We start from the raw sequence: 25,451 nt of genomic DNA, 5'->3' as shown, positions 1-25,451 counted from the left end.
CTGGAACTTAGATGTTGGGTCATGTCATAGTAACTCTCAACTCATGTTTACCCTAGAGAGATTGTAAAAGTGGGTAAATGTGGGGTAAAGTGTTACAATAATGTTCTTGGATTTTTTTTATGAATTATTGCGTAGAAAGATAAATAAATTAAGTTTACCTTGTTGAAAAGGTTGTATAAAAATATTGTTTATGAAATGATAAAAATCAAAGTTATTTTCTTCAAAAATTTCATAAGAATTCTCATGCATGAAATGATAAGAATCAAACATTTATTTTCTTCAAAGGTTACATATGAATCTTGGGCATACAAAGATAATAATCTATGCTGGTTTTCTTGAAAAAGAAATATGTATTTGCGTGCACAAAAATAATAACTATTATGTTAAATTTCTTGAAAGACAATATGTGTTTATGTGCACAAAGTTAATAGTTGTTGGGTTATTTCCTTTTAGAAAAATAATATGTTTTTTCATACACAAAGATAATAGCTAATGTGCTAGTTTTCCGTAAACAAAATATGGGATATTGCGGTGGTTTTTATTTTGGAAAATAATTTATTTTGTGCGAAGAAATAATAATAGATTTGGTGTTTATTTTTTGGAAAAAAATATTTGTTCTTGTGTGAAGTGATAGTGAATACCATGGTGATTCTTTTAAATATTTCCGTGTTCTTGTCTATAGTGGTAAAATGAAGCTATTCCCTTTCTTAAAATTCATGTGAAGTGTAGATAGATGAGCATGCCTTGGAAATATTTATGCATGTGAGGTTTGGGTGGATAGAGATGTATAATAGCCATACACGTGCATGGATAAATAAGCATGTTTGTGAAATTATATACTTTTAATTAATGCATATGTAAGAAAGTGTATATGAGAAAATGTTTAAAGCATAACTAGTACAAACTTATTATTTGGGTTTGGGTTTGATAAAAAAATTATAAACTCATGATGTTAGAGTTGTTGAGAATAGTAATTGAAAGGAGGAAATGTGTCTTATCTGGAGGATGGATTAATAGTGTTTAACCCATCCCTTATACAATAACCGAAAATGGATTATAGTTAACACTATGACAGACAATAAAATCATTATGCTTGACTAGTGGTCCATGCAAAGTGAAGGCTCACCAAATGCAAGATATTCCATTGCTGAATACAACCAGGGCACAAACACACAATGCTTGAGGAATTGTGTGGCAAAGTGTTCTGATAACATGATTAATGTAATGGCTTCTAGCTAGTTATGGTGAATTAAATATGATATTTCTTCATAAAATTTTTAACAATGGGCAAGACATGGACTCTCTTGCAACTATTGAGTGGGGTGAACACCCTCACAAAATGTTTAATAAAATAAACATTTGTTGGTATTTTTCCTTTGAAGTTTTGAAGATATATCAATGTCTATTTATGTGTCTCCCTGTGTTGTCATTTTGATAATATTACTACCTTGTATGACATTAACACTTACATAATAAAATATGTGATTAACTAGCCTAATTAAATAAACAATAATAATTAAGCAAAGCTACAACATAAAGCTTTATACAACATGATATAACAACATGATTGTTACTTTATTTGAATTGATATTCCAATTTTAAAGTTACTTTATGATAATGATTTTGTATAATAAACATTAAAATATATAGAATAAATAACTGAAAATATTACATACAATAATAATTTTCTAATCCTATATATTTGTCCACGAAATTAAAAAGAATGTTACAAACTCTTACCAAGTATCTAGAAACCTTAAAAATTAAGTCTATTTTATTCTATGTTAAAACTTTACTTTTAAAAATTGTATATTTAAAAAAATTATATTAATTTTTTTCCTTACCCTAATGAATCTATATTTTAATATATATTTAAACAAAGTGTCAGTATCCATCCATGTCTAGAAAGTAACTGTGTCAAATTGCCCAGATCTTTTAGCCTTTCAATTGTGACTTTAGAAAATAACTGTTGATATGTCAAAATCTGCTACCCTTCCAACTGCGACTTAATAACTCTTCATATGTCAAATAGGCAAATGACACTTCTACATTCGAATCTGAGTACTTATCCTAAGCACACCACAAATCTTTTGAGCAGTCGTCATGAGCCCGACATATTTGCAACCACATATCTTCACGCTGACGCGGAGTATGATCACCTGCCAACGTTGGAAAAGAAGCCCTCAAATCGGTATATGAGTTCGAATTATTCACAGTATTAGTGACTCTTAACGTTGTGAAACTAAAAGATTTGTGGTGCTTTTTTCTTTTCTTTGTTTTTTTGCCCAATGGGGTTTTTATCATTTTTTTTATGACGGATTTTTTAATTATTTAATGCTATTATATAAACTAAATGAATAATAAGAATTCATACACATTAATTTACTTAATAGACGTATAAATAATGAAGTAGAACTAAGCAACATATCTGCAAACATCCGAAAGGATTTATATAATTATAAAGCATATTGACTCACGCAGTATCAGCGCCAAAGGTCTCTAACGCCGCTCAGCTATTTCTTTCGGGTTAACTTTTATTTAATGGCATCTCTGCAATTCAAGGTCACCAGAAAGGGGGCTGTCCTCGTTCCGCCATTGGCGCCTACTCCGAAAGAGTTTCTATACCTTTCCAATATCGATGATCAGGGAACACTGAGATTTCATATCCCCGTCTTTCAGTTCTATCGGTTCAACCCATCGATGAAGGGTGAGGATCCCGCCAGGGTTATCAGAGAAGGGCTGGCCAAGGTTTTGGTATTCTACTACCCTTTGGCCGGAAGAGTCAGAGACGCTCCCACGGGTAAGCTCCTGGTCGAGTGCACGGGAGAAGGTGTGCTGTTTGTGGAAGCCGATGCGGACGTTGCTCTGGAGGAATTAGGAGACCTCCTACCGTCCTTTCCCTGCTGGCAAGATCTGCTGCATGATGTGCCCGGCCCAGAGGCTGTTACCAATTCTCCTATCCTTCTCATTCAGGTTAATTCATTCATGCTTTGATTCGATTTTCTTTGATGAATTCAGTTCGTATTCGCCTGCATTTGTTATCTTGCACAGTGGCATTGACCGTATTTCTATTTCTTGCAGCAGAAAATGTGTTTTCTGACCGTACAGCTAATCATAATGTTTCAGGTAACACAATTGAGATGCGGAGGGTGTAAATTTCTCTTTGATTAATTATGAACAATTCAAATTAACAGCCCAAAGATCATCAATACCGAATATTTCACAAACAAAACTTAATATGATCTATTGTTTAAGATGACATACCTTGATTAACAGCGGAAGATGTAATGGCTGCCATCTACTTTCTTCTGACTCCTACTCTTCTTCTCAGAATTCGGTTTCTCTTTCTAGCCCTGTTTCTTTATGCGCTTCTTGATGGAGAAGAATGCGACTCTTGGCAGGGGGAGAGAGGACCCAATCCTTTTTATATTATTTAACTCTAAATCTGGTACGTCCATCATATACCAATTCAACGCTTTAATGCTTTAATGCTTTTAACGCTTTTAACACTTTAATGCTTTAATCGGGTCACATTAAGATTTAGAAACTGCAGATTTCTAACATTCTCCCACTTGACCCGACTATTCATAATATTAAGTGTTGAACATCATACTATGATAAATTGCTGAGAGTTATGGCGGTTGTGCACTATTAATTCAATGCATTTCCTTCCATATACTACAATACCAGCAATCCATCAATTCATACTCATAATTTATATAAAACGGCATAATGGTCCACATAATGTCTTATATCATAATGATTAAACATAATATCTTTATAAGACTCTTTCTTGTTTAAAATTACATAAAATACGTACTACTATATTAAAACAAGAGACACATAATTGTATATCAGAAACACATAAAAGAGCTCAGAATGTCACACATCAATTATTATTAATACAACCAAGACCCATTCTTTGAACATGTTCCTTAAATTGTCTTGGTTGTAACCCTTTCGTCAAAGGGTCTGCAATCATAAGTTCTGTCCTGATGTGCATGATTGACACTCTTTGTTTCTGAACCTCATCTTTCACAACAAGATACTTCAGATCTATGTGTTTGGCACCTTTAGAGTACTTGTCGTTCTTTGAGAAAAATACTGCTGCAGAGTTATCACAATAAATTTTCAGCGGCTTGCTAATGGTGTCGACAACCGCAAGTCCTGAAATAAAGTTCCGCAACCATAATGTATGAATTGTGGCTTCAAAACATGCCACAAATTCTGCCTCCATAGTGGATGAAGCAACGATAGTCTGTTTCGCACTTTTCCATGATATGGCACCTTGAGCAAATATAAACGGGTAACCAAAAGTCGATTTTCTAGTATCGATGCATCCTGCAAAATCTGAATCGCTATATCTGATCACCTCCGATTCATTGGATCTTCTATACATGAGCATGTAATCTTTCGTGCCTTGTAAGTACCTCAAAACTTTCTTTGCAGCTTGCCAATGTTCCCTTCCTGGATTACTTTGATACCTCCCTAACATACCGACTGCAAAGCTGATATCCGGTCTAGTACAGGTTTGAGCATACATCAGGCTACCAACAACAGATGCATATGGAATTGATTCCATTTCCTTTCGTTCAACATCATTCTTAGGACATTGCATGAGACTGAATTTATCACCTTTCTGTACAGGAACTGTCCCAGGTGAACACTTACTCATTCCAAATCTCTCTAGAATCCTTTCGACATATCCTTTCTGAGACAATCCCAATATTCCTTGTGATCGATCACGGAATATTTCTATTCCAATCACATAGGATGCCTCTCCCATATCTTTCATTTCAAAGTTCGTTGAGAGAAATTCCTTAGTCTCATGCAATATACTTAAATTATTTGCAGCAAGCAAGATGTCATCAACATAAAGGACCAGATAAATAAACTTGCTCCCACTGATCTTTTGGTATATACAGTGATCAACCGTATTTTCCTTAAAACCAAAGGATGTAATAATGGTATTGAACTTAATATACCATTGCCGGGATGCTTGTTTAAGCCCATATATTGACTTCTTAAGTTTGCACACCAATTGTTCTTTACCTTCTACAGAAAAACCCTCAGGTTGATCCATATAAACATCCTCATCAAGATCTCCATTCAGAAAGGTTGTTTTCACATCCATTTGATGCAACTCCAAATCATAATGAGCTACTAATGCCATTATTATTCTTAGTGAGTCCTTTTTCGAAACAGGAGAAAATGTCTCCTTGTAATCAACACCATCTTTCTGAGTGTAACCCTTAGCAACAAGTCTAGCTTTATACCGTTCGATATTACCACTAGAGTCGTGTTTGGTTTTAAAAACCCATTTGCATCCGACTCTTTTACAGCCATGTGGTAACTCAACGAGATCCCAAACTTCATTCTGTTGCATGGATTTCAGTTCTTCTTTCATGGCATTAATCCATTCCTTTGACTCTTTACTTTCTACAGCATGTGAAAACGACACTGGATCCTTATTGATTCCAATATCATAATCTGATTCTTGCATATAAACCACATAATAATTAGAAATAGCTGACCTACGATTTCTTTGAGGTCTTCTTAATGCTACTTGTTGTGGTTCATGCATATCAGCATTATGTAAGTCATTTCCTTCAGGAAGTACTTCATTTATATGTTGTTCATTATCATCATGCTGTTCTACAACAGCTGGAACAACATTTGGAGTAATAGTAGATGGAGGAACTATTCTAGTCAATGTAACATTTACCCTTGTTTCCTTTATTTCTACTATTTCTCTTCTAGTACTCCCACTGACTTCACCATTCTCAATGAATCTTGCATTACCAGTTTCTACAATTCTTGGACTATGATTAGGACAGTAAAACACATACCCTTTAGATTTCTTAGGGTAACCTAAAAAATACCCATTGATCGTTCGAGAATCTAATTTCTTTTCATGTGGATTATAAATTCTCGCTTCCGCTGGACAACCCCAAACATGCAGGTGTCTTAAGCTAGGTTTCCTGTTAGTCCATAACTCAAAAGGAGTCTTTTGAACAGCTTTACTAGGAACCCTATTCAACAAATAATTAGCAGTTTTGAGAGCATACGACCACAAATTCTTAGGTAGTGTAGAATCTGACATCATACTCCTAATCATATCTATTAACGTCCTATTGCGCCTTTCTGCTACACCATTTTGTTGTGGTGTACCTGGCATTGTGTATTGCGCACATATGCCATGACTTTCGAGGAATTTTGCAAATGGACCTGGACACTGGCCTGACTCATTATATTTACCATAATATTCACCACCTCTATCAGACCTTATGATTTTCACCTTTTTATCTAATTGCCTCTCAACTTCCTTTACAAACGTCTCAAGGACATTCACAGATTGAGATTTTTCATGAAGCAAATAGACATAACCATAACGGGAAAAATCGTCAATAAAAGTGATGAAATACTTTTCTCCATTAAAGGCTGGAGTGTCCATAGGTCCGCAAATATCAGTGTGTATTATTTCAAGAAGCTGGCTGCTTCTAGTGGCTCCTTTCTTATTATGTTTGGTTTTTTTACCTTTAATACAATCCACACATAATTCTAGATCACTAAAATCCAAATTTGACAAAATTTCATTACTTACTAATCTCATCATTCTTTCTTTGGATATATGACCTAGTCTTTTATGCCACAAGAAAGCAGAATTTTCATTCAACATGCTACGTTTACATCCAACATTATTTACTACATTCAACAAGGAATTCGCATAAGTGTCATTCAGTTTCAATTTATATAAACCATCAATCAGAATACCAGAACCAACATTATCAGTATTCTTATATAAATCCAAACAACCAGATCCAATCATACATCTAAAACCAGAAATATCCAACTTACTTACGGAAATAAGGTTTCTAGATAATGAAGGTACATAAAGGGTACTGTATAAGTCTAATACATATCCACTTTCAAGAATTAGACGATAAGTCCCAATGCCTTCAATTGAAGATTTCATTCCGTTTCCCATAAAGAGAAAACGATCTTCATTTGGATTTATGGTTCGGATCATAAGAAATCCCTGCATATTATTGGAAACATGAGTTGTAGCACCAGTATCAAGCCACCATGTATTAATGGGAACTTCAACTAAGGTTGATTCAAAACATACGAAAGATAGATAATTACCTTTCTTTTCGAACCAAGCTTTCCTTTTCGGACAGTCACTTTGATAATGTCCTTTCTTTTTACAGAAATGACATTGAACATCCTTTAGTTCCTTCTTTTCCTTATCCTGCCCATTCTTAGCAGGTGCCTTTTTCTTCTTGAAATGACTTGATTTTCCTTTCTTTTCTTTACCAGCTTTATTACTCACAAAACTTACTGAGTGATTCACTTGATTTTTCAAATGTCCTTCTTCCTAAACAAGTCTACTGGCCAATTCATTAACATTCCACTTATCCTTTATAGTGTTATAGTTAATCTGAAAAGGTCCATATTCAGAAGGTAGCGAGTTCAGGATGAACTGGACAAGAAAAGAATCCTCTACTGTAAGTCCTAGGGAGTTTAACCTTGCTGCAAGATTAGTCATCTCTATAATGTGCTCTTGCATAGTTCGCGACCCATCAAACTTCATGGTCGTGAGTTCTGCCATAAGAGTACCAGCGAGTGACTTATCAGCTGAACGAAAACGCTCTTCCACAGACTGCATATATTCCTTAGCACTTTCTGTTTGTGGAATTGTTGACTTGATGTTGTTAGCAACAGTCATCTTAATAAACATAAGGCTCAATCTGTTACTGCGTTCCCATGCTTTATGGTGTGATTTTTCTGCCTCAGTACTATCTTTTGTAAGAGCAGCAGGTTTATCCTCAAGGAGTGCCAAGTCAAGATCCTGAACACCTAAATGGAAATTGACTTGTTCTCTCCATTCAGAAAAATTAACACCAGTGAACAATGTAACAGATGAAGCATGTGTATTCATGGGAACTCCTGCAAATTAAAAAAAAATGAAATAACTGTAAGCTCATAACTAACGCGATTCAGATGTAGACATAATAGTATAATATAGCACTCCTTTGGGTAGATACTATCTTATACTTAACATAATTAAATACCAAAACATAAGTAGGTAATAAATATATTCAATTAAATAGAACTGACATCTTTGGATGATCAATATTTATTTAATCAAAATATCTATTAAACCTCATCATGTCAACTAGTTATAGAACAAGACTTTCCTTTGGGTAAGCTCTCAGGTTCTATCATTAGTGACGCCAGTGTTAATTGGTATTATTATAACTGGCAATTTCTATCAATAATCATTATGTCACTTATGCACTAAATGATTATTCTGATTTTGACCACTTTGGTGATTACCAAAATCATAAATCTCATGTGCATAAATGATTTATAACACATACTTTATGCAAAACAATTTCAATCCCACGAAGTAAAAATTCTGGTCGATTACAGGCCCCAACAAACCCAATGCAAAAATCTGACAGAATATGGGAAAAGTGAGTTTCGCTCGCACTTTCCTTTCAATGAGGAAGGCGAAAGGAGCAAGCACAACCGTAGTGGCGGCATTCCGGTATACTACAAGCACAAAGTGATTCATCCCTCTATTAAAAGAGACTTTCGAGATAATATTCATGCCCGCATATCCAAACTAAATTGATCGCAATAGGTTGCGAATACGTGGAGAATTATGAATCGAATTATGAATCAAAATTCCACCGAAAAAATTCCTGAGCTCTACATTTCACCAACGAATCGGATATGGGCAATCGCCGGTATCATATTCGTTATTATATTTTATCACGGAATGACAGAAATATTTTACTCAGTAATAAAGCAGTGGATGGTGGATCAATTAAAGCAGATACGCGAAGAAAGCAAATCACTTGATCAGAAAATTGTGGGCATGCGGAGGATTTGATTAACATCATGAGTAAAGCACAGAACAGATCAATTGCAATCATAGGAAATATTCAGTTATTGATTGGTGCTCTGATACCAAATGTAAATCTCTCTTTGATTAATTATGAACAATTCAAATTAACAGCCCAAAGATCATCAATACCGAATATTTCACAAACAAAACTTAATATGATCTATTGTTTAAGATGACATACCTTGATTAACAGCGGAAGATGTAATGGCTGCCATCTACTTTCTTCTGACTCCTACTCTTCTTCTCAGAATTCGGTTTCTCTTTCTAGCCCTGTTTCTTTATGCGCTTCTTGATGGAGAAGAATGCGACTCTTGGCAGGGGGAGAGAGGACCCAATCCTTTTTATATTATTTAACTCTAAATCTGGTACGTCCATCATATACCAATTCAACGCTTTAATGCTTTAATGCTTTTAACGCTGTTAACGCTTTAATGCTTTAATCGGGTCACATTAAGATTTAGAAACTGCAGATTTCTAACAGAGGGTTCATACTCGCCATAGCTTTGAATCATACCCTTAGTGACGCATTTGGCCTAGTTCAGTTCATGAACGCTCTTGCCGAAATGGCGAAGGGAGCGACAAGTCCTTCTGTTCTTCCGGTCTGGGAAAGAGAAAGCCTCCGTCCGCGGACGTATCCCACTGTAAAGTTTCCACTCTACGCATACGATCAAATAGAAGACAAATATGGGCAGACGGTGCCAGCTAACGAGCTGATCCACAAGTCATTCTTCTTTGGACACAAGCAGATCGAGTCGCTTAAGAGACAAGCCGTAGGGCAAGGCAAGTGCTCAAGCTTTGAAGCTCTATCGGCATTTTTGTGGCGTCTGAGAACGAAGGCTGTCAGAATGCCCGCGGAGCGAGAAGTTCGGTTCATATTCACCGTGAATGCCCGGATGAAAACCGACCCGCCACTTCCTCAAGGGTTCTACGAGAATGGGATAAGCCTTGCATGCGCGAAGACGACCACAGGAGAGCTATTAAACAAACCGCTGTCTTTCGCTGTGAGACTGATAAACGAAGCAAAAACAGCTGTGAACGACGAATACGTGCGATCCGGGATAGATCTGATGGAATTGGGAGGGCGACCTCACTTTATAGTGGTGGGTTCCTTCTTCGTTTCGGACGTTACCAAGATGGGCTTCAGAGATGTGGACTTCGGTTGGGGGAGGGAAGCCTACGGAGGACCTGCACAAAGTGGAGTGGGTGTAGTGCCGGGCATCATCAACTTCTTCATCGCTGCTCGTAATACAAGCCGCTTGGAGGGAATAGTGTTTCCCATTTGCTTGACCTCTGCTGCCATTAGACGATTTGAAGCAGGAATCGGTGATGCGCCGATGGAGCACACTCACCCTTTTCCACGTTCCCATCTCTAAAACTTTGTAGCGCTAAAATATGTGTTCTGCAAATAAGCTTTCTAGGTCGGTTGTGTCGCAATTCAATATTTCCAGTATCAAGTTGGGTTGGATAGCTTGGGTAGTGTTCCAGCTATTGGCTTACGTTTTTCTGTCCGTGTAAGGTTTGAGCTGTTCTAGGTTTTCTCCTGTTAAGTGTTGTTTGAATGGTTAGACGCCAAATTGTTATAAGTTTGGTCAGGTTAGGTTTGTATAAATTTATTATATTCACTACTGTCATATTGCCTTGGGCTGATGAAGTGGCATATTCCTACTTCAGTAATGGGTGTTTATTTAAAAATAATAATATTTAAATAATACATTTATAATTTATGATTCTTTTATTTTATTTTAATAAAAATAAAAATATTTATGTTGATATACTAATCATTATCATATACTATTTGAAGCATAAAGTGGAAAAGACATAATATTTGAAGAGTGTGTAAAGTGAAAACATAGATAAGTGAGGATTACCTTTTAGAGTATTGTTTCTGACATGGAAGGGAAAGAAAATCCAGGAAATATAGAAAATATTAATTATTATTAATTAATGTCAATAATGTTTAAAAAGTATAATAATGTTTAAAAAGTATAATGTTTGAAAAGTGTGTAAAGTGAAAACATAGGTAAGTGAAAAAAGTATAATGTTTGAAAAGTGTGTAAAGTGAAAACATAGGTAAGTGAAGGATTACTTTTTAGAGTATTTTTCATAGATGGAAGGGAAAGAAAACCAAGAAAATATAAAAAAATATTAGTTATTATTAAGTAAAGAATGGGTGACCCTTGTATTTGATAATTACTCGAAGTGTACATTTGAAAAAGATACATCTATCATGAATTTGAGGTTTTCGATTAACTTGTTACGCATCAAAAGTGAAGTCCTTGTTACATGATCTACTCTTAAAACGTTTTCAACATCTTAAACGCCATATTTATGCCAAGTTCAACACTTTGAAGTAGTTGGCATTATGAGAGAGAGTCTCAAGTGACCAGTTGTTAAAAGGAATATTTTTGGGTACTATTATCACAGTTCTTTGGATGAATACAACTCTATTATGTATCATGATTCTAGAAATTGAAGTTAGTATTTCCCATGTGCATTGTATGGTTGATGAAAATGAACATTATTCAGCTGATGGATGCTTTCAATTTTAATATTAATTACAATAATATGTTCAAAAGGAGAAATGTTATATATGGGAGGCATGAGTAAATCACGATGGTTTTATTGGGAAGCAATATCATATTACATGCATTCATATTGTGGGATTTATATTGAGAAAAAAATGACATAATATATTGGGAAATATATGGGGGATAAATGGTTTTTATATTGGCATGTATAAAAAATGGCACTCGAGTGAATGAAAAAATATAACGGGGTATAAAACATGTTAATGGAAAAATAGATACCCACAACATCTAGTGAAAATAGGGTTTTTTTAATTAAGAAAGTGTATATCACGATTCTAGAAATTGAATCTAGTATTTCCCATGTGCATTGTATGGTTCATGAAAATGAACATTATTCAGCTGGTGGATGCTTTCAACTTTAATATTAACTACAATAATATGTTCAAAGGAGAAATGTTATATATGGGAGGCATGACTAAATCACGATGGTTTTATTGGGGAAGCAATACCATGCCACATGCATTCATATTGTGAGATTTATATTGAGAAAAAAATGACATAATATATTGGCAGATATATGGGGGATAAATGGTTTTTATATTGGCATGTATAAAAAATGGCACTCAAAGTGAATGAAAAAATATAACGGGGTATAAAACATGTTAATGGAAAAATAGATACCCACAACATCTAGTGAAAGTAGGGTTTTTTTAATTAAGAAAGTGTATTGGGTTTGTATTTGTAGAGGGCTAAATAATGTGATTTTTAGAGATATTTTCTAATACATAATCAAATTAGGATATTGTTTAATATGCCATAAACACATGTGATATGTTAAAGGTTCATTGAATGAAGCCCGGTTCATTGAATGAAGCCCCCCACTGAGTAATTATTGCAAATCATCCTTACATATATACCAAAGTCATAAAATTACATGTAAAGTCATAAAAAAAATTCTTATGGAGATTTGTTTATGATTGGAAACCTACGTAAATATGATTACACATGGATTTTCCATTGAACTTTAAGATTGATTTTGCAAATCATATAAATGTGTTATTCATTGATGATATATTTCGTACATTTTCAAAGACTTAATTCCATCTGGTTGAAGACTTCATTGTTACCTTTTTAGGCGTCATGAAGTAGAAAGGCAATCGGTAATGAAATTCCATAGGCTTGGGCCCTTCATCTAAGTCAATGGATGAAACATTTGAAGGAAAAACAATCCATATAGTGTAGTATATAATAGACATTATCTCAGGATGTTCTTAGTTAGGGTTGTGATAACCATCCTTACGCACCAAATTTTAATGTATGAACCTTGGAAACGATTTGATAACGATGACAACTACTTGAATGTAATGCTCTATGAAAACCCTTTCCTTTTACTCTATTTGCAGGAGGAAATGAAAAATCTCAAGTTGGTGGATGTTAGGTTGTAGTTGTGTCATACTTTTATGGCTCAAAATGTCTATTTTCTCTTTATTATGTTCACCCATTCTCATAATATTTAACCATTGTTTTCCAGAAATACACCAAAACTCTGAGACATGTTTATGTAGAATATCCTAATTATTTATTTTATTTTTAATTAATTATGCTTAGTTTTACTAACTAAAATTTACCATTTGTTCATGAAATACGTTTGGGTAAAACCAACTACAATTTACCATTCCTTCTTCAAATTCGTTTGGGTAGGCATCTCTGTGATCAAGATATCACTACAATTCTAGAATAACACATGGGTTTTGTTTCTAAAACCTTAATATGGATTTAAGTTTCTCAAAACAAAACGAGGTCACTCGTTTGAAATTCAAGCACTTAATGAAGCTCTTGGTTAAAGATGGTCGTCAGTTTCCAGTTTCCGGGAAGTGATTTTGCAGCACAATTTTAAGAAACTAATGATAGATATCAAAAAATTAAAACATGATTTTTTTTTTTTCATAATGAGCTCAATAGGGTTTCATGAATATGATTTTCTCAATTCTTTGAACCATATTTTCCCAAATTTTAGTTGTAGCCAGTTTTGAGATCTGTGAGAAAATGGATCTGTGTGATCTATTTTGCACAATGGAATAGTTCTAATCAAAACCTTCAAGGTAGCTCAATATTGTTGTATGGAAACATTTTGACATTAATACAAGCTTTGTTTATTGTTTATTATTTTATGTGGTGCGTTAATTTTTTTGTAAATAATTTCAGACTTGTGGCTATAGCAGCACAAGTTTACTGGTTTACTTTGGAACATGCAACTTAGTTATAAATAATTTGATTTTAAGAACAGTTAAGTGCTTTCAACTTTGGTTTGAATTGTTTATGGTTTAGACTGTTTCACGGTTTTTCAATTTGCTTATAATTTGCTTTGATAATAGATTGCTTTCAGTTTTGTTTTCTCACAGTTTGCTTACAATTTTGTTTACTTATAGTTTGAATATTTACAATTTGGTTTATAATGTCAACATGGTGTAAGATATTTATATGAACCATGCAATCGAATATAGAAAGGTTTATTTTGGATGGTAGAACATTAAATTTTGTAATTGATTTATGAAAACTTTTTATATGGTTATGAAGTTTTATAAATTTTTAGGACTATAATTGTGTTGAATTAGTTAAATTGTAATTATTTTTAATAAATTAGATTTTACTTTTATATTGGAATTTAAGAAAAAATTAAAAACCAAATCTGGTATATATTATGCATTACATTTTACAAAATTACCTTCTTAAAACCAAATCTAGTATATACATTATATTTTACAGTCTAATATATATTATGCATTACATTTTACAAATTTACCAACTCAACTTGCTTATTTAAATCCAACAAAATTCTGCTACAATTGAATTGTTGGGCACATGCTTTGGAAAACTTTATTAATTCACCAATTTCATAATTTGCCAAAACTAATATTCACTTTACTTGACTCCAAACATTTTGACCTTGATTGTTGGTTAATAATTTTTTTTTTTTTACATCAGTAACTTCTTTATAAGATTGACTTTTACTATAACTCCAATCTCCTCTAAACTTTTAAGACTAACTTCGATTCATAGCTTTGGATGACCTTAATTTATGTGACATGGATTTTAAATTCACAATTTAACTACATAGATTACTTTGTTTTTACTTAAATTATAATTTGCTAGAAAACCACCCATTTGACTTAACCTTTATTGCTTTCATCTCTCACCTTTAACTTTAGATGAATTTTATCAAATGATGACTCTTTCAAACCTTTTACTCTCATGATGACCTCTCATTAGATCAGACAATCTTTTTCTTTGGTAAGAGAATGTGTCAATAATAACACCTAGGCCTAAGACAACCAAAAGTATTGCCCAAATTTCACCCATTTAGGCACAAACCTTCAAATTTGATCACTTTTACTTTTCCAGCTAGTTTTGCATTTGATCCTCCTCTAACCATGAGACTGCATTGTTATCTATTTGATTGCTTCGAACCAACACATAGCCCTCTGCAAAAATCTCAAGTTTGCAACCCAAACCTTTGTTGCCATCACCTCAAGTTTCCTCCTCAACTTCACAAACATTGTTGACATTCATAACACTTATGACGATAGGGATGCTTCTTATATACGAAACATATTTCCTGTTCATCCATGTAGTCTTGTGAGGAACATTAAATTTCTATGGTTCCCTCATTAAATTCTCACTAAGGGAATAATTGAGCCCAAGGGAATAGAAGAATGTATATCTGCACCTGGCTCTACTAGTTGTATAAGGCTATTCCCCATTTGAAGTCAGAGGTCAATCTATGTATGTGTGTTTTTCGATCTACCATCTCTTTATTATTATTATGTTTTCTATCACTTAATTAATAGAAGGGGAAATAACTGCTCCATTTTGTGCAGCTCAGTTTTCACAATATGTACTAAAGAAAGCCTATTATAATTTATCATATGTTCTTCAAATTTCAGTTATTTATATTCTAAACAGGAAGATTTATCATAAATTATGTTACACGTGTTGTTTTTTTTACTTTTTATGACCCATTATGTAAAGAGGTTGTCTGTCACTGATGCAAGTGACTGTACCCAAGGAATTCCAAGTGAATAACATTGGAACTCTGGGATAAATGATTGTAACATGTCGATATATAGAGAACTTAGTTGTGCATAGACGTATGCTAACAACATGGGATACATAATACAAGAGTAAATTTACACGAAATTGAATTAATCAGCTTAATAATTGCAATCTGATTAGACAACCATGCCATCTATTTTTCTAATCCCATGCTTTGATCTGCAACTCTCCATTATTATTATGCTTCTTCTCATCTAATTGATAGAAGGGGAAATCACTGCTCCATGGTTCGATCTGCAACTATCCATTATTATTATGCTTCTTGTCATCTAATTGATAGAAGGGGAAATCACAGACCTAGTAAGGAATCCATTTTAGCTTGAGGGATGCAGGATCAGCGGGGGAAGCACAGGACAATTAACTAAGGTTATAGGCTGTTACAGAGGCTGTTCTCCATGGAAGGTCGCAAAGGAGGGAGCTCCACTCCCTCCTACAAGAAGGTCGTGGCCAGCCGGGGCAAATAGGCAATGGAAAATGTTAGAGACCCTTCAAAAGGAAGGAAAAGAAACAGTGAAGAGGAACAAGATGGTACTAAATCAAGGGAGCATAATAGCACTAAGCAAAATGAGGAAGAAGACAAGGAACAAGGAACAAAAGACAAAGCACAAATGGGACCATGTAAACCCAAAGCGGCGGTTACACCCAAAGTCATTTTAAATGATCCTGCTCTGTAGGCACACAGGGACAACATGCAGACATATGCAATCATTTTTAAATTCATGGGTTTATGGCCCACTGAAAAAACTTTTCAAACGTGGATTAAATACCACTAGAAACCAAAAGGAATCATTGACCTAGACCTTGGGTCTAAGGGTTTCTTCACTATGGTATTTGCAAATATTGAAGATAAGGATAGAGTGTTTGAAGGAGGGCCCTACTTTTATGCTGCAGCAGGCCTCTATATGCGACCATGGATTGTGAATTTTGTTCCAGAGCGCGAGACTTTTACTTCAGTCCTGGTTTGGGTAAGACTCTACTCTCTACCTCTTGATTACTCGCAAAAGGAATCCTTATCCACCATAGGAAATAAGTTGGGACGTTTTGTCAAAGCTTCTGAGGCCACTAGAAGGGGAAAGTACACCTCCTTTACTAGAATATGTGTGGAGATCGATCTCTCTGGAGCTCTACAAGATGAGGTTATCTTGGAAGTATTTGATGAAGAATGGGTGCAAGCGGTATATTATGAACACATTCCATTCAGATGTCGCAAATTCCACGAGCATGGGTACCTTTTCAGAGACTGCCCTCTCAGTAAAATAGAGAATAAGAGAAAAGCTGACACAATGAAGGATTCCGAAAGCTTCCACAAAGTGGCACATAAAGGAAAAGGAGGAAAAGTAGGGCCAAAGACACGAAAATCAGAAGAGCAACAAGCTAGGCAGAACAGGTTCCAAGTTCTCGAAGAGGAGGAAGGTCTAACAAAAGCAGATCAGGAAAAGGGAGGAAGTCCAGTGGAGGAGGGGAAAGAAGAAGATGGTGAACAAACACAAGATAATAACAAATAGAAAGAAACTATGATGAGTGATGCAGAACTAGAGATGGACCATGAAATGACCCAGAGTGAGATGGAAATGGAGGACCATGAACTATAGGAGATTCTTGAGAAAGAGAACCTTGATCTGGAAGGTTTCTTGAATCAAGGAAACAGATAAGGGGTAGACTCATTACCTCCAGCAGAGTTCAATAGAGTTCAACAGCTGTTTATATGGAAAACCCAGACCAAAGGGGTGGAGAGGCAAAGAAACAATGATAGGCAGGGCAACGAAGGCATGAAAATGATGAAAACCACTGCAGGATTAGCACCTAGAAACCCAGGAAATAAAAGAGGCAGAAAAAATCAAAATGAGCTATTGATGGAATGTGGAAAGATAATGATAGATTTAGGTAAGATGAAAGACCTATCCAGCTACTCCTTTACAAATCTTTAATTATGACGTTCACTTCTTGGAATATCAGGGGTCTAGGTAGTAAAAGAAAACAAAGATTACTGAGTAATACAATGAAACAAGAAACTCCAGATGTGATCTTCATCTAGGAAACCAAGTGTTCTATTCAAAAAATAAAAGAAATCCATAGTAAATGGCTTAATCGATTTGAGTTTCTAGAAGTCAAAGTAGAGAACACAATAGGGGGTATACCTACTCTTTGGAACCCCCAAAAAATTGGCATAATAGATGATGAGACATCTAGGGATTATTTATCTGTGGTCATCAGGGAAAATTTTAAGAACCCCCCCAAAATTTATAAATATAATAAATGGGCGAATCTCCATGGTATATAGGAAAAATGGAAGGCTATTTTATCAATAATATAATATGTATATATAATTTTTTGGCGAATCTCTCACCAGGCATGGCGAATATTTTACTCGATTATAAAATCTTGTAAGATCTCGGTGAGTCTTTCACTAAATAATAAAACTTTGTAAAGTCCTAGTGAATCTTAGCATAGGCTACATGCTGGTTTAATTCCCCCATTTAAATAGGCTACATTCCAGGTGAATACCATGGGTCGATACCATGTGCCATTTTGGTGAATACCATGGGCCAATACCATGTGCCATTTTTATTTTTATTAATTCTAATATTAGGGTTAATAATGGTTTTTTGCATGGTATTAATAACAATCTAGTCCATGGTATTTGTCCCATAGTATTTTGGCCATAGGTTTCACCTAAATATAACCCATTTTTTGAGTGTTCGTAAATATAAGGTGAATTATGGAGTAAATATAAAAAAATGTTTTATTTCTTTACCATACCTCTCGTTTATTTATATTTTTATTAATTTACCATACCTCTTTTACAAATATGGTATTTGGCCCATAGGATTCACTTAAATAAAACCTCTTTCTTGAGCCTTCATAAATAGAACGAGGGTTATAGACTAAATATAAAAAGAGGTTTTATTTAGTTACGATACGTCTAGTTTATTTATATTTTTATTTATTTACCATACCTTTTGAGTAAGTATAAAAAGACGTTTTATTTATTTACCATACCTCCACTTTACTTATATTTTTATTTGTTTACACCCTTACATGTATATAAGGTGACTTATGGAGTAAATATAAAAAATGTTTTATTTATTTACCACACTTCTCATTTATTTATATTTTTATTAATTTACCATACCTCTTTTATAAATATGGTATTTGACCCATAGGATTCACTTAAATAAAACCTATTCTTGAAAATCGGCGAATGGATTCACTTAAATAAAACCTATTCTTGAAAATGGGCGAATGGAAGGTTGTAAGTCCTAATTTCAAGGGCTAAATTTACCTTTTTTACCCCCTCCCTTAAAATAAGGTGGGCTATTTGAGGTGATTTGTAAAAATGTACTATGATACAAAATATTCGCCCACTAAAAATTTAAAACCCTTTAATTTCGCCAAAGGGCGAACATTCGCCCCTAAAATTATCCTTGGTGGTCATTCAACCTGCAGGAGATAAGGAAACCTACCTGGTAACGAATGTGTATGGCCCTCAAAGAATGGATGATAAACTTAGGTTTCTAAATTCTCTGGAGAATCTCAAAGACAGATATGCAAGAATACCATGGATCTTGGGGGGTGATTTCAATATGATCAAATCACTTTCGCAGAAAAAGGGGGAGCCAGAGTTCTGGGCAAAGACTCTTCGGCATTTCAGAATTTTATAGATAAGATGAAGCTAGTGGACATTGTAATGAGTAATGGTATCTTTACTTGGAACAATAAAAGAGGAGGAGTGTCTCAGGTGTCCTCAAAATTAGACAGATTCATAATCTCAGAGGACCTTATGCTCAATGACAAGCAATTGGCACCAAGAGTTCCCCCCTTTCGAGGATCAGATCACTGGCCGGTTCAACTGGAGGGTGAGGGCATAGGTACCCCCAGGAACAGACCTTTTCGATTTGAGAACATATGGCTTTCCCAACCAGATTTCATCAGCAGCATTGCCAAATGGTGGTCATAAGATTTGAATATTCAGGGCACTAGAATGTTCCTTCTTTAGAAAAGACTAAAACACATCAAGATCCGGCTCAAAGATTGGAACAAGAATGAATATGGCAATATTTTTGAGGAGAAAAAATCTGTTCCAGGTGAAATGCAGGAACTCAACCAAGCCCTTATCACGGATGGCTTTGATAAGGTCAGAAGTGATCAAGTCACCAAATATCATCAAGACTGGGAGAATTTATGTAAACAAGAGGAAACATTTTGGAGACAAAAATCTAGAGTTCAGTGGCTAAAAGAAGGAGAACATAATACTAGATTTTTCCACATATCCACTATGGCAAATAGAGCTCACAACAGGATTTCTTTGATCAAGGAAAGAGGAGGAAATCTTATCAATTCTCATGAAGAAATAGAAGAAGTACTAGTTCAGCACTTTCGAAGCATAGCAAAGGAAACCTGTTATGATAGAGAACACTCCATCAGGGACTTCACTAGACATATTCCTAGGCTGGTGTCTAGAGAGGATAATTTCAACCTTAATAGGCTAGTGATTGAAGAGGAAGTTAGTGGGGTCCTCAAAGAAATGCAGAATGGTAAGGCATGAGGCCCAGATGGTTTCAATGTAGATTTCTTTAAATCTTGCTGGAATATTGTTAAACAGGATATTCTGAATGTAGTAGAAGATTCCAGGATGAACAAAACTATTTTGAAGGCGTTGAATACCTCTTTCATCGCCCTGATCCCTAAATATGAGTTGGCTCAAACCCCTGATAGGTTCATACCTATAGCCTCGTGCAATGTGGTTTACAATATAATATCAAAAGTTGTAGCCAATAGACTCAAACCTCTCCTTCCTACCCTAGTTTCTGTGGAACAATCTAGATATGTGAAAGGGAGGCAAATTCTTAATAACATCATTCAAGCACATGAGGTGGTGCACTCTCTGACCAGCAATAGAAAGGTTGGAATGATCATGCAATTGGACATAGCCAAAGCTTATGATAAGCTGAATTGGACCTATATCAGGAAAGTTCTTATTGCTTTTGGGTTTGATCACAACTGGGTGAGATGGATCCTGGCTCTGGTTACTTCTTCTAGCTTTTCAATTCTAGTCAATGGTTCTCCCTCGGAGACATTTATTCCTTCTAGAGGCCTCAGGCAGGGTGACCCACTCTCTCCCTTTCTCTTCATCCTCATGATGGAAGGACTGGGTCGGTCTATCAAGCATGCAAAAGAAGATGGTAAGATCAAAGGTCTCCAACTCTCTGACAATGGACAGGCCTTGACTCATCAACAATTTGTTGATGATACCATGCTGCAGGGAATCCCCACAGTCAATAAAACTCTTTCATATAAACAAATCCTAAGTGACTTTGCCATGGCTTCAGGTATGCAAGTTAACCTCTCCAAATCTAGGATTTTTTTCTTCAATACTAATATTGCTATTCAGAGGAACATCTCTACAATTCTGGGCTTTCAAAAAGAATCTCTCCCCTCAAAGTATTTGGGAGTTCCTCTAACTGCTACACCATTACATAAGAGCATCTGGGAGCTGGTGATTAATAAATTGCAAGATAAAACTAGGACATGGACCATGAGATCCTTAAACTTGACAAGTAGGTTGGTGCTTACAAAGGCTGTACTGCAAACAACCCCAGTCTTTATGCTTTCAGCTCTCCTAGCACCTAAAGGAGTCTTGCATCAATTCAGAAACACACAAAGAGACTTTCTTTGGGGCAAGGGGGAAGAAAGGAAGAAAAGGGCCTTGGTAGCTTGGGAAAAAAACTTGCAAACCCAAAAACCATGGGAGTCTTGGATTGGATGATCCTGAGATTCTAAGCAAGGTTTTAGGGGAAAAATTATGGTGGCGCTGGGTAAAAGAACCAGAGGCTCAGTGGGCTATCATTTGGAAAGAAAAATATGCTAGCTCATGGAAAAATAATGATCACATAAGGATGGATGGAAATATAAAGGGATCACACATTTGGAATAAGGCCTGGGATAACAGGGCTTAGTTAAAGAAAACAACTTCTGGGAAATTAGAGAGGGAGACCTAGCTTTATTCTGGGAAGACACATGGCAACAAGAACCTATTCTCTTAAAAGAGGACTTGGAGGACCTCAAAGTAGAGACAAATACTAAAAGGCTATCCAAGGTAAAAGATTTTTGGGATCAAAACAACAGCATAGGAAAATGGAGAACCTAGAGGAAATTTGATTTCAGAGATGACAACCCCCTGAAAGCTAAGGCTGAGACATTAATGAAAGTATTAGAACAAAGGAAAATTTTAGTGTCAGGGGGGCATGACTAGGTGAGATGGGGCAACAACAATGAGGGCAACTTTAATCTTAAGGAAACAAAACTCATACTCCTTGAATTAGATTCCCATGCTTCGGATAGGATTTGGCAAAACTTATGGAGGCATCAAGGTTGGATGAAAATTAAAATCTTCATGTGGCTAGTTCTGCCTAGGAAAATTTTGACCTGGGATAACATTCAGAGGAGGGGTGTCTTGGGGCCTTCCAGATGCTAGCTCTGTGAAGCTCAAGAGGAAACAATGGAGCACCTTCTCAACAATTGCATTTTTACCTCCAGGTTGTGGGATTCTTTTGCCACAATCTTCCAACAGTCTGCCAGGGACAAAGGGAGTATTATCAACACCCTAAACAACTGGAGAAGAAACTTTTCGGATAATGAAGTTCTTGGCTCAGCTTGGGCTCTTACACCGAGCTTCATTATTTGGAATGCTTGGAAAGAAAGTAACAATAGAATCTTCAAGAATGTTAAGAATCCTCCCCATTGCCTTTATGATCAGATCTTAAAACAACATAAGGAGACGGTTGGCACTATAGTTTGAAATCTCCCTATGAATCCACCTTCTGTAACTAAATTGAGGATTCTCAGTTAGCTAGAGTTGCAGAGTCTTATTCCTTAGGCCCTGGATAGGAAGGTTTTAATTTTGGATCCTGAGCTAGATTTCTAGCATTCTCCCCATAAGGGTTTTCTGAAATTCAACAATGATAGTGCTTCAAAAGGCAATTCAGGTATGGCCGGTCATGGAGGGGTGTTAAGGGATGAAAATGGAAGTATTCTGTTCATCTTCCATTGTCATTTAGGAAGAGCCACCAACAATATGGCAGATGTAATGGCTTTGGAGCAATGTCTAGATTTCTTGGTTCAAGATAACTGCCAAAATGTGATTATTGAAGCTGATTTTGAGTTAATCATCAACTCGGTCAAGAGAATCAGCTGGGGTACGAAGTCGGAAAAGGCCTCAAGAAACTAGAGGCTGATTGAGTTCTTTAAATGGATTCATAGTCACCTCCAAAGCCTGAGAACAGTCAATTTTAAACATGTACGAAGAACAACCAAGAAATTGGCGGATATTCTGGCCAATCAAGGAGTGATTTGCACAGAAAATAGGGTTGCGATGAACTGGAAAGAGCTACCTCAGAATAGATTAAAAGCAAAGTTTCACGACCAAGCAGATGAAGATAAGATGGTGTTTCTGAATAGTGCCATGGAGGCGGGGTTCAAATGACTAGCAACTTTATGTTTAGCGGTTTGCTCACAGTCGAGTCTTTTGCGGGTTGCAAGCAATGGTTAACCTTTGCAACCTGGGTTAATACTTTCACAATAGTTCTTAGAGGTAACAGCGTGGGGGTTTTGGTTTTTTGGATGAGAGGCATAATGGTGGGTGCTTCAGCTTGAAATGGTTCAGGTAGAGTAGATGCAGCGAGTAAACAGAAAATGGGGCTCTCGGTGGCAGCAAAACCTAGAGTTTTTCTTCTTTGTGCGCAATAACACGTCCAGAGTGGTTTTCCAGTGATCGCAGGCCTTGCAAGCGGGAAGTGGTTTTTCCAATTTGGGAGCGATTCCATTCAGTAAGCTCCACGTGGTAGTGGGGTCGGATGGAATACCGTCCTCATCGCACGCTATTGTTCGATGATGTAGACCGGTGCGATATGATCCTCAATCATCGGATCTTGCAAGGCAGATCTATGGATGGGATTGATCGAGCATGTTGGTGGGTCCTTATGGGTAAACGTCGTGCTTCTAAGCACAACGATATTAGCCATAGCCGTAGGATTGGGCGAGGAGGTTCGACGGTTGAGATTAAAGATGCAAGTCAGGAAAATGGTGGGAAGCAAATTGTTCTTGGCAAGAAGAGGCTTATTACACATTCTATAGATTTGCGGGTTAGGGAGTTACGCGGATATGAAATCTTTATAGTGAGACACATATGTTCCTCTTCAAGTCCGACTCTAGATTCTTGTATTTTTCTTTAGAGAGTTGTAAGGTTTGGTTGTAGGGGGTGGGGCTTTTACCTTTGGCTTGGTTATAGTTAATGTTGGATTTTCCCCTTGGCCCATAGCTCATCATGAAATGTTGCATTTTATGTATTTTATTTAATCATTAATGAAATAGAAAGTTCGATTCTTGCATTAGCAAAAAGAGATAGAAGGGGAAATCACATGTTGCTTCTTTCCATTATTAAGGATGCTCTTAGCAAAAGTTAGCTTGCATTGGCCCCTATCGATTCAAGGGTCACACAGTTTTGGAAGTGAAATGTCCAAAGTCTGCAGCTGGGCCTTCAAGATAAATGTTGGCTTGTAGGACTAGTCAGGTTCAAGGAAGTCGAGCCCATTGTTTGTGTGAGGACATGGGATTCCTGATCATGACTAGTGAGAAGTCGGGCTAGGATCTATTGTTAGTGTTTATATGAGATGGGCAGCTTTATTAAAATTCTACTAAATTTAATCATAAAAATTGCTAATTTTGTTTAATAAAATAAATAATTGTTCTTTCTACAGGTTGTTCAATGAATTTCTTTCCTATTTCTGCATTCATAAATTTTCCCTTCATTGAATTTTAATTCGTGCCCCTTTGCATCGAGTCAGGAAAGTTATTGCGTTGTGTACTGATGCTTTCCAATCACATGAACCTGGGGATTTTAGCACCTCCGTTCTGTTGTGGAAGCTTCAAGATATAACGGGGATTTCTCAAAAAAAAAATATTACATGGCCCATCGCGATGGGGATATTTCCGATAAAAAGCTTTTATTCAACCAGTGACATTTTTAATAAGCAACAGTTTTCAGCAGGTAAAACTTCAGGGAATACGACATACACTTGCGAGCACTTATCTATTCTCCCTTCCCGAAGTTTTGGACTTTTATCAAGAAAACCCAAAGTGTCACGTTTATATATGGTTAAAAACACATGCCTTAATATACTTTCATACGGTTCGTTTATTCAACATTGGATATGCATGTTAGATGTTCCCCACAATCTACATCCGGAAGTGAAATGCGCAAGTTTGAAAGTGGTGCCTTTGGGCCAAACGCTGACATGTAGAATGAATCGGGTTTAAGGTAGCTGGGCTTGTTGTTTGTGTGCGGACATGGGACCTTGATCACCATTAGTTGGAACTCAGGTTTCTGAGCTCTGTTGATCGTGTTTGTGTGACGATGTAAGACCCGGATTTCAACTAGCCTCTGATAACTTATCAACTAGCCATACATTTTCGACATCTTCAATTATTAATTTAAAAATATTATTTTACTTTTATTAATCTATTTCAATAATTTAAAAGTATTAAAAAAACAAAATCTAAATTTTGTTTAAGTTAATATAAAATTCAATAAAATTAATAGTTTATATGGATTCTAAATTAGATAAAATATAGTTTTATATAAAAAAAAATTAATTTCTTAGTGGATTTTCCTAATTTTATAGATTTGTTTAACCAATTTATATAATTTTATTGGTGATGTTAGCTTTGAAAATTGAATCCGGTTGATATTTAAAACTTTTTCAAAGATGCTAGATGTATAATTATTTTTCTATTTAACATAAAGTTAATATATGCCATTTAAAATTCCTTAGTGAAAATAATATTAAATTTAAATGTTATATATTAACTTTATGTCGAATGGAAAAATAATTATC

General features: G+C 35.6%; 1 protein-coding gene across 1 annotated transcript; it reads left to right on the top strand.

Moving 5' to 3' along the window:
- Nucleotides 1-2,478: 2,478 nt before the first annotated feature.
- LOC149253685 (benzyl alcohol O-benzoyltransferase-like) lies at nucleotides 2,479-10,290 on the top strand. The gene is made up of 3 exons (XM_089454566.1): nucleotides 2,479-2,973; nucleotides 3,127-3,149; nucleotides 9,399-10,290. The coding sequence occupies exons 1-3, from the start codon at nucleotides 2,542-2,544 to the stop codon at nucleotides 10,288-10,290; spliced, it is 1,347 nt and encodes a 448-aa protein (XP_089310692.1). The 5' UTR covers nucleotides 2,479-2,541.
- The last annotated feature ends 15,161 nt before the right edge of the window (nucleotides 10,291-25,451 follow it).

Source organism: Pinus tabuliformis, chromosome 7 (genome assembly GCF_031772625.1).
Source record: "Pinus tabuliformis cultivar Carrire ecotype Pingquan chromosome 7, CPIR1, whole genome shotgun sequence".
Classification (NCBI taxonomy): Eukaryota; Viridiplantae; Streptophyta; class Pinopsida; order Pinales; family Pinaceae; genus Pinus; species Pinus tabuliformis.
Note: the sequence above shows the minus strand (reverse complement) of the source record. Positions and strands in the feature narration are given on the sequence as shown.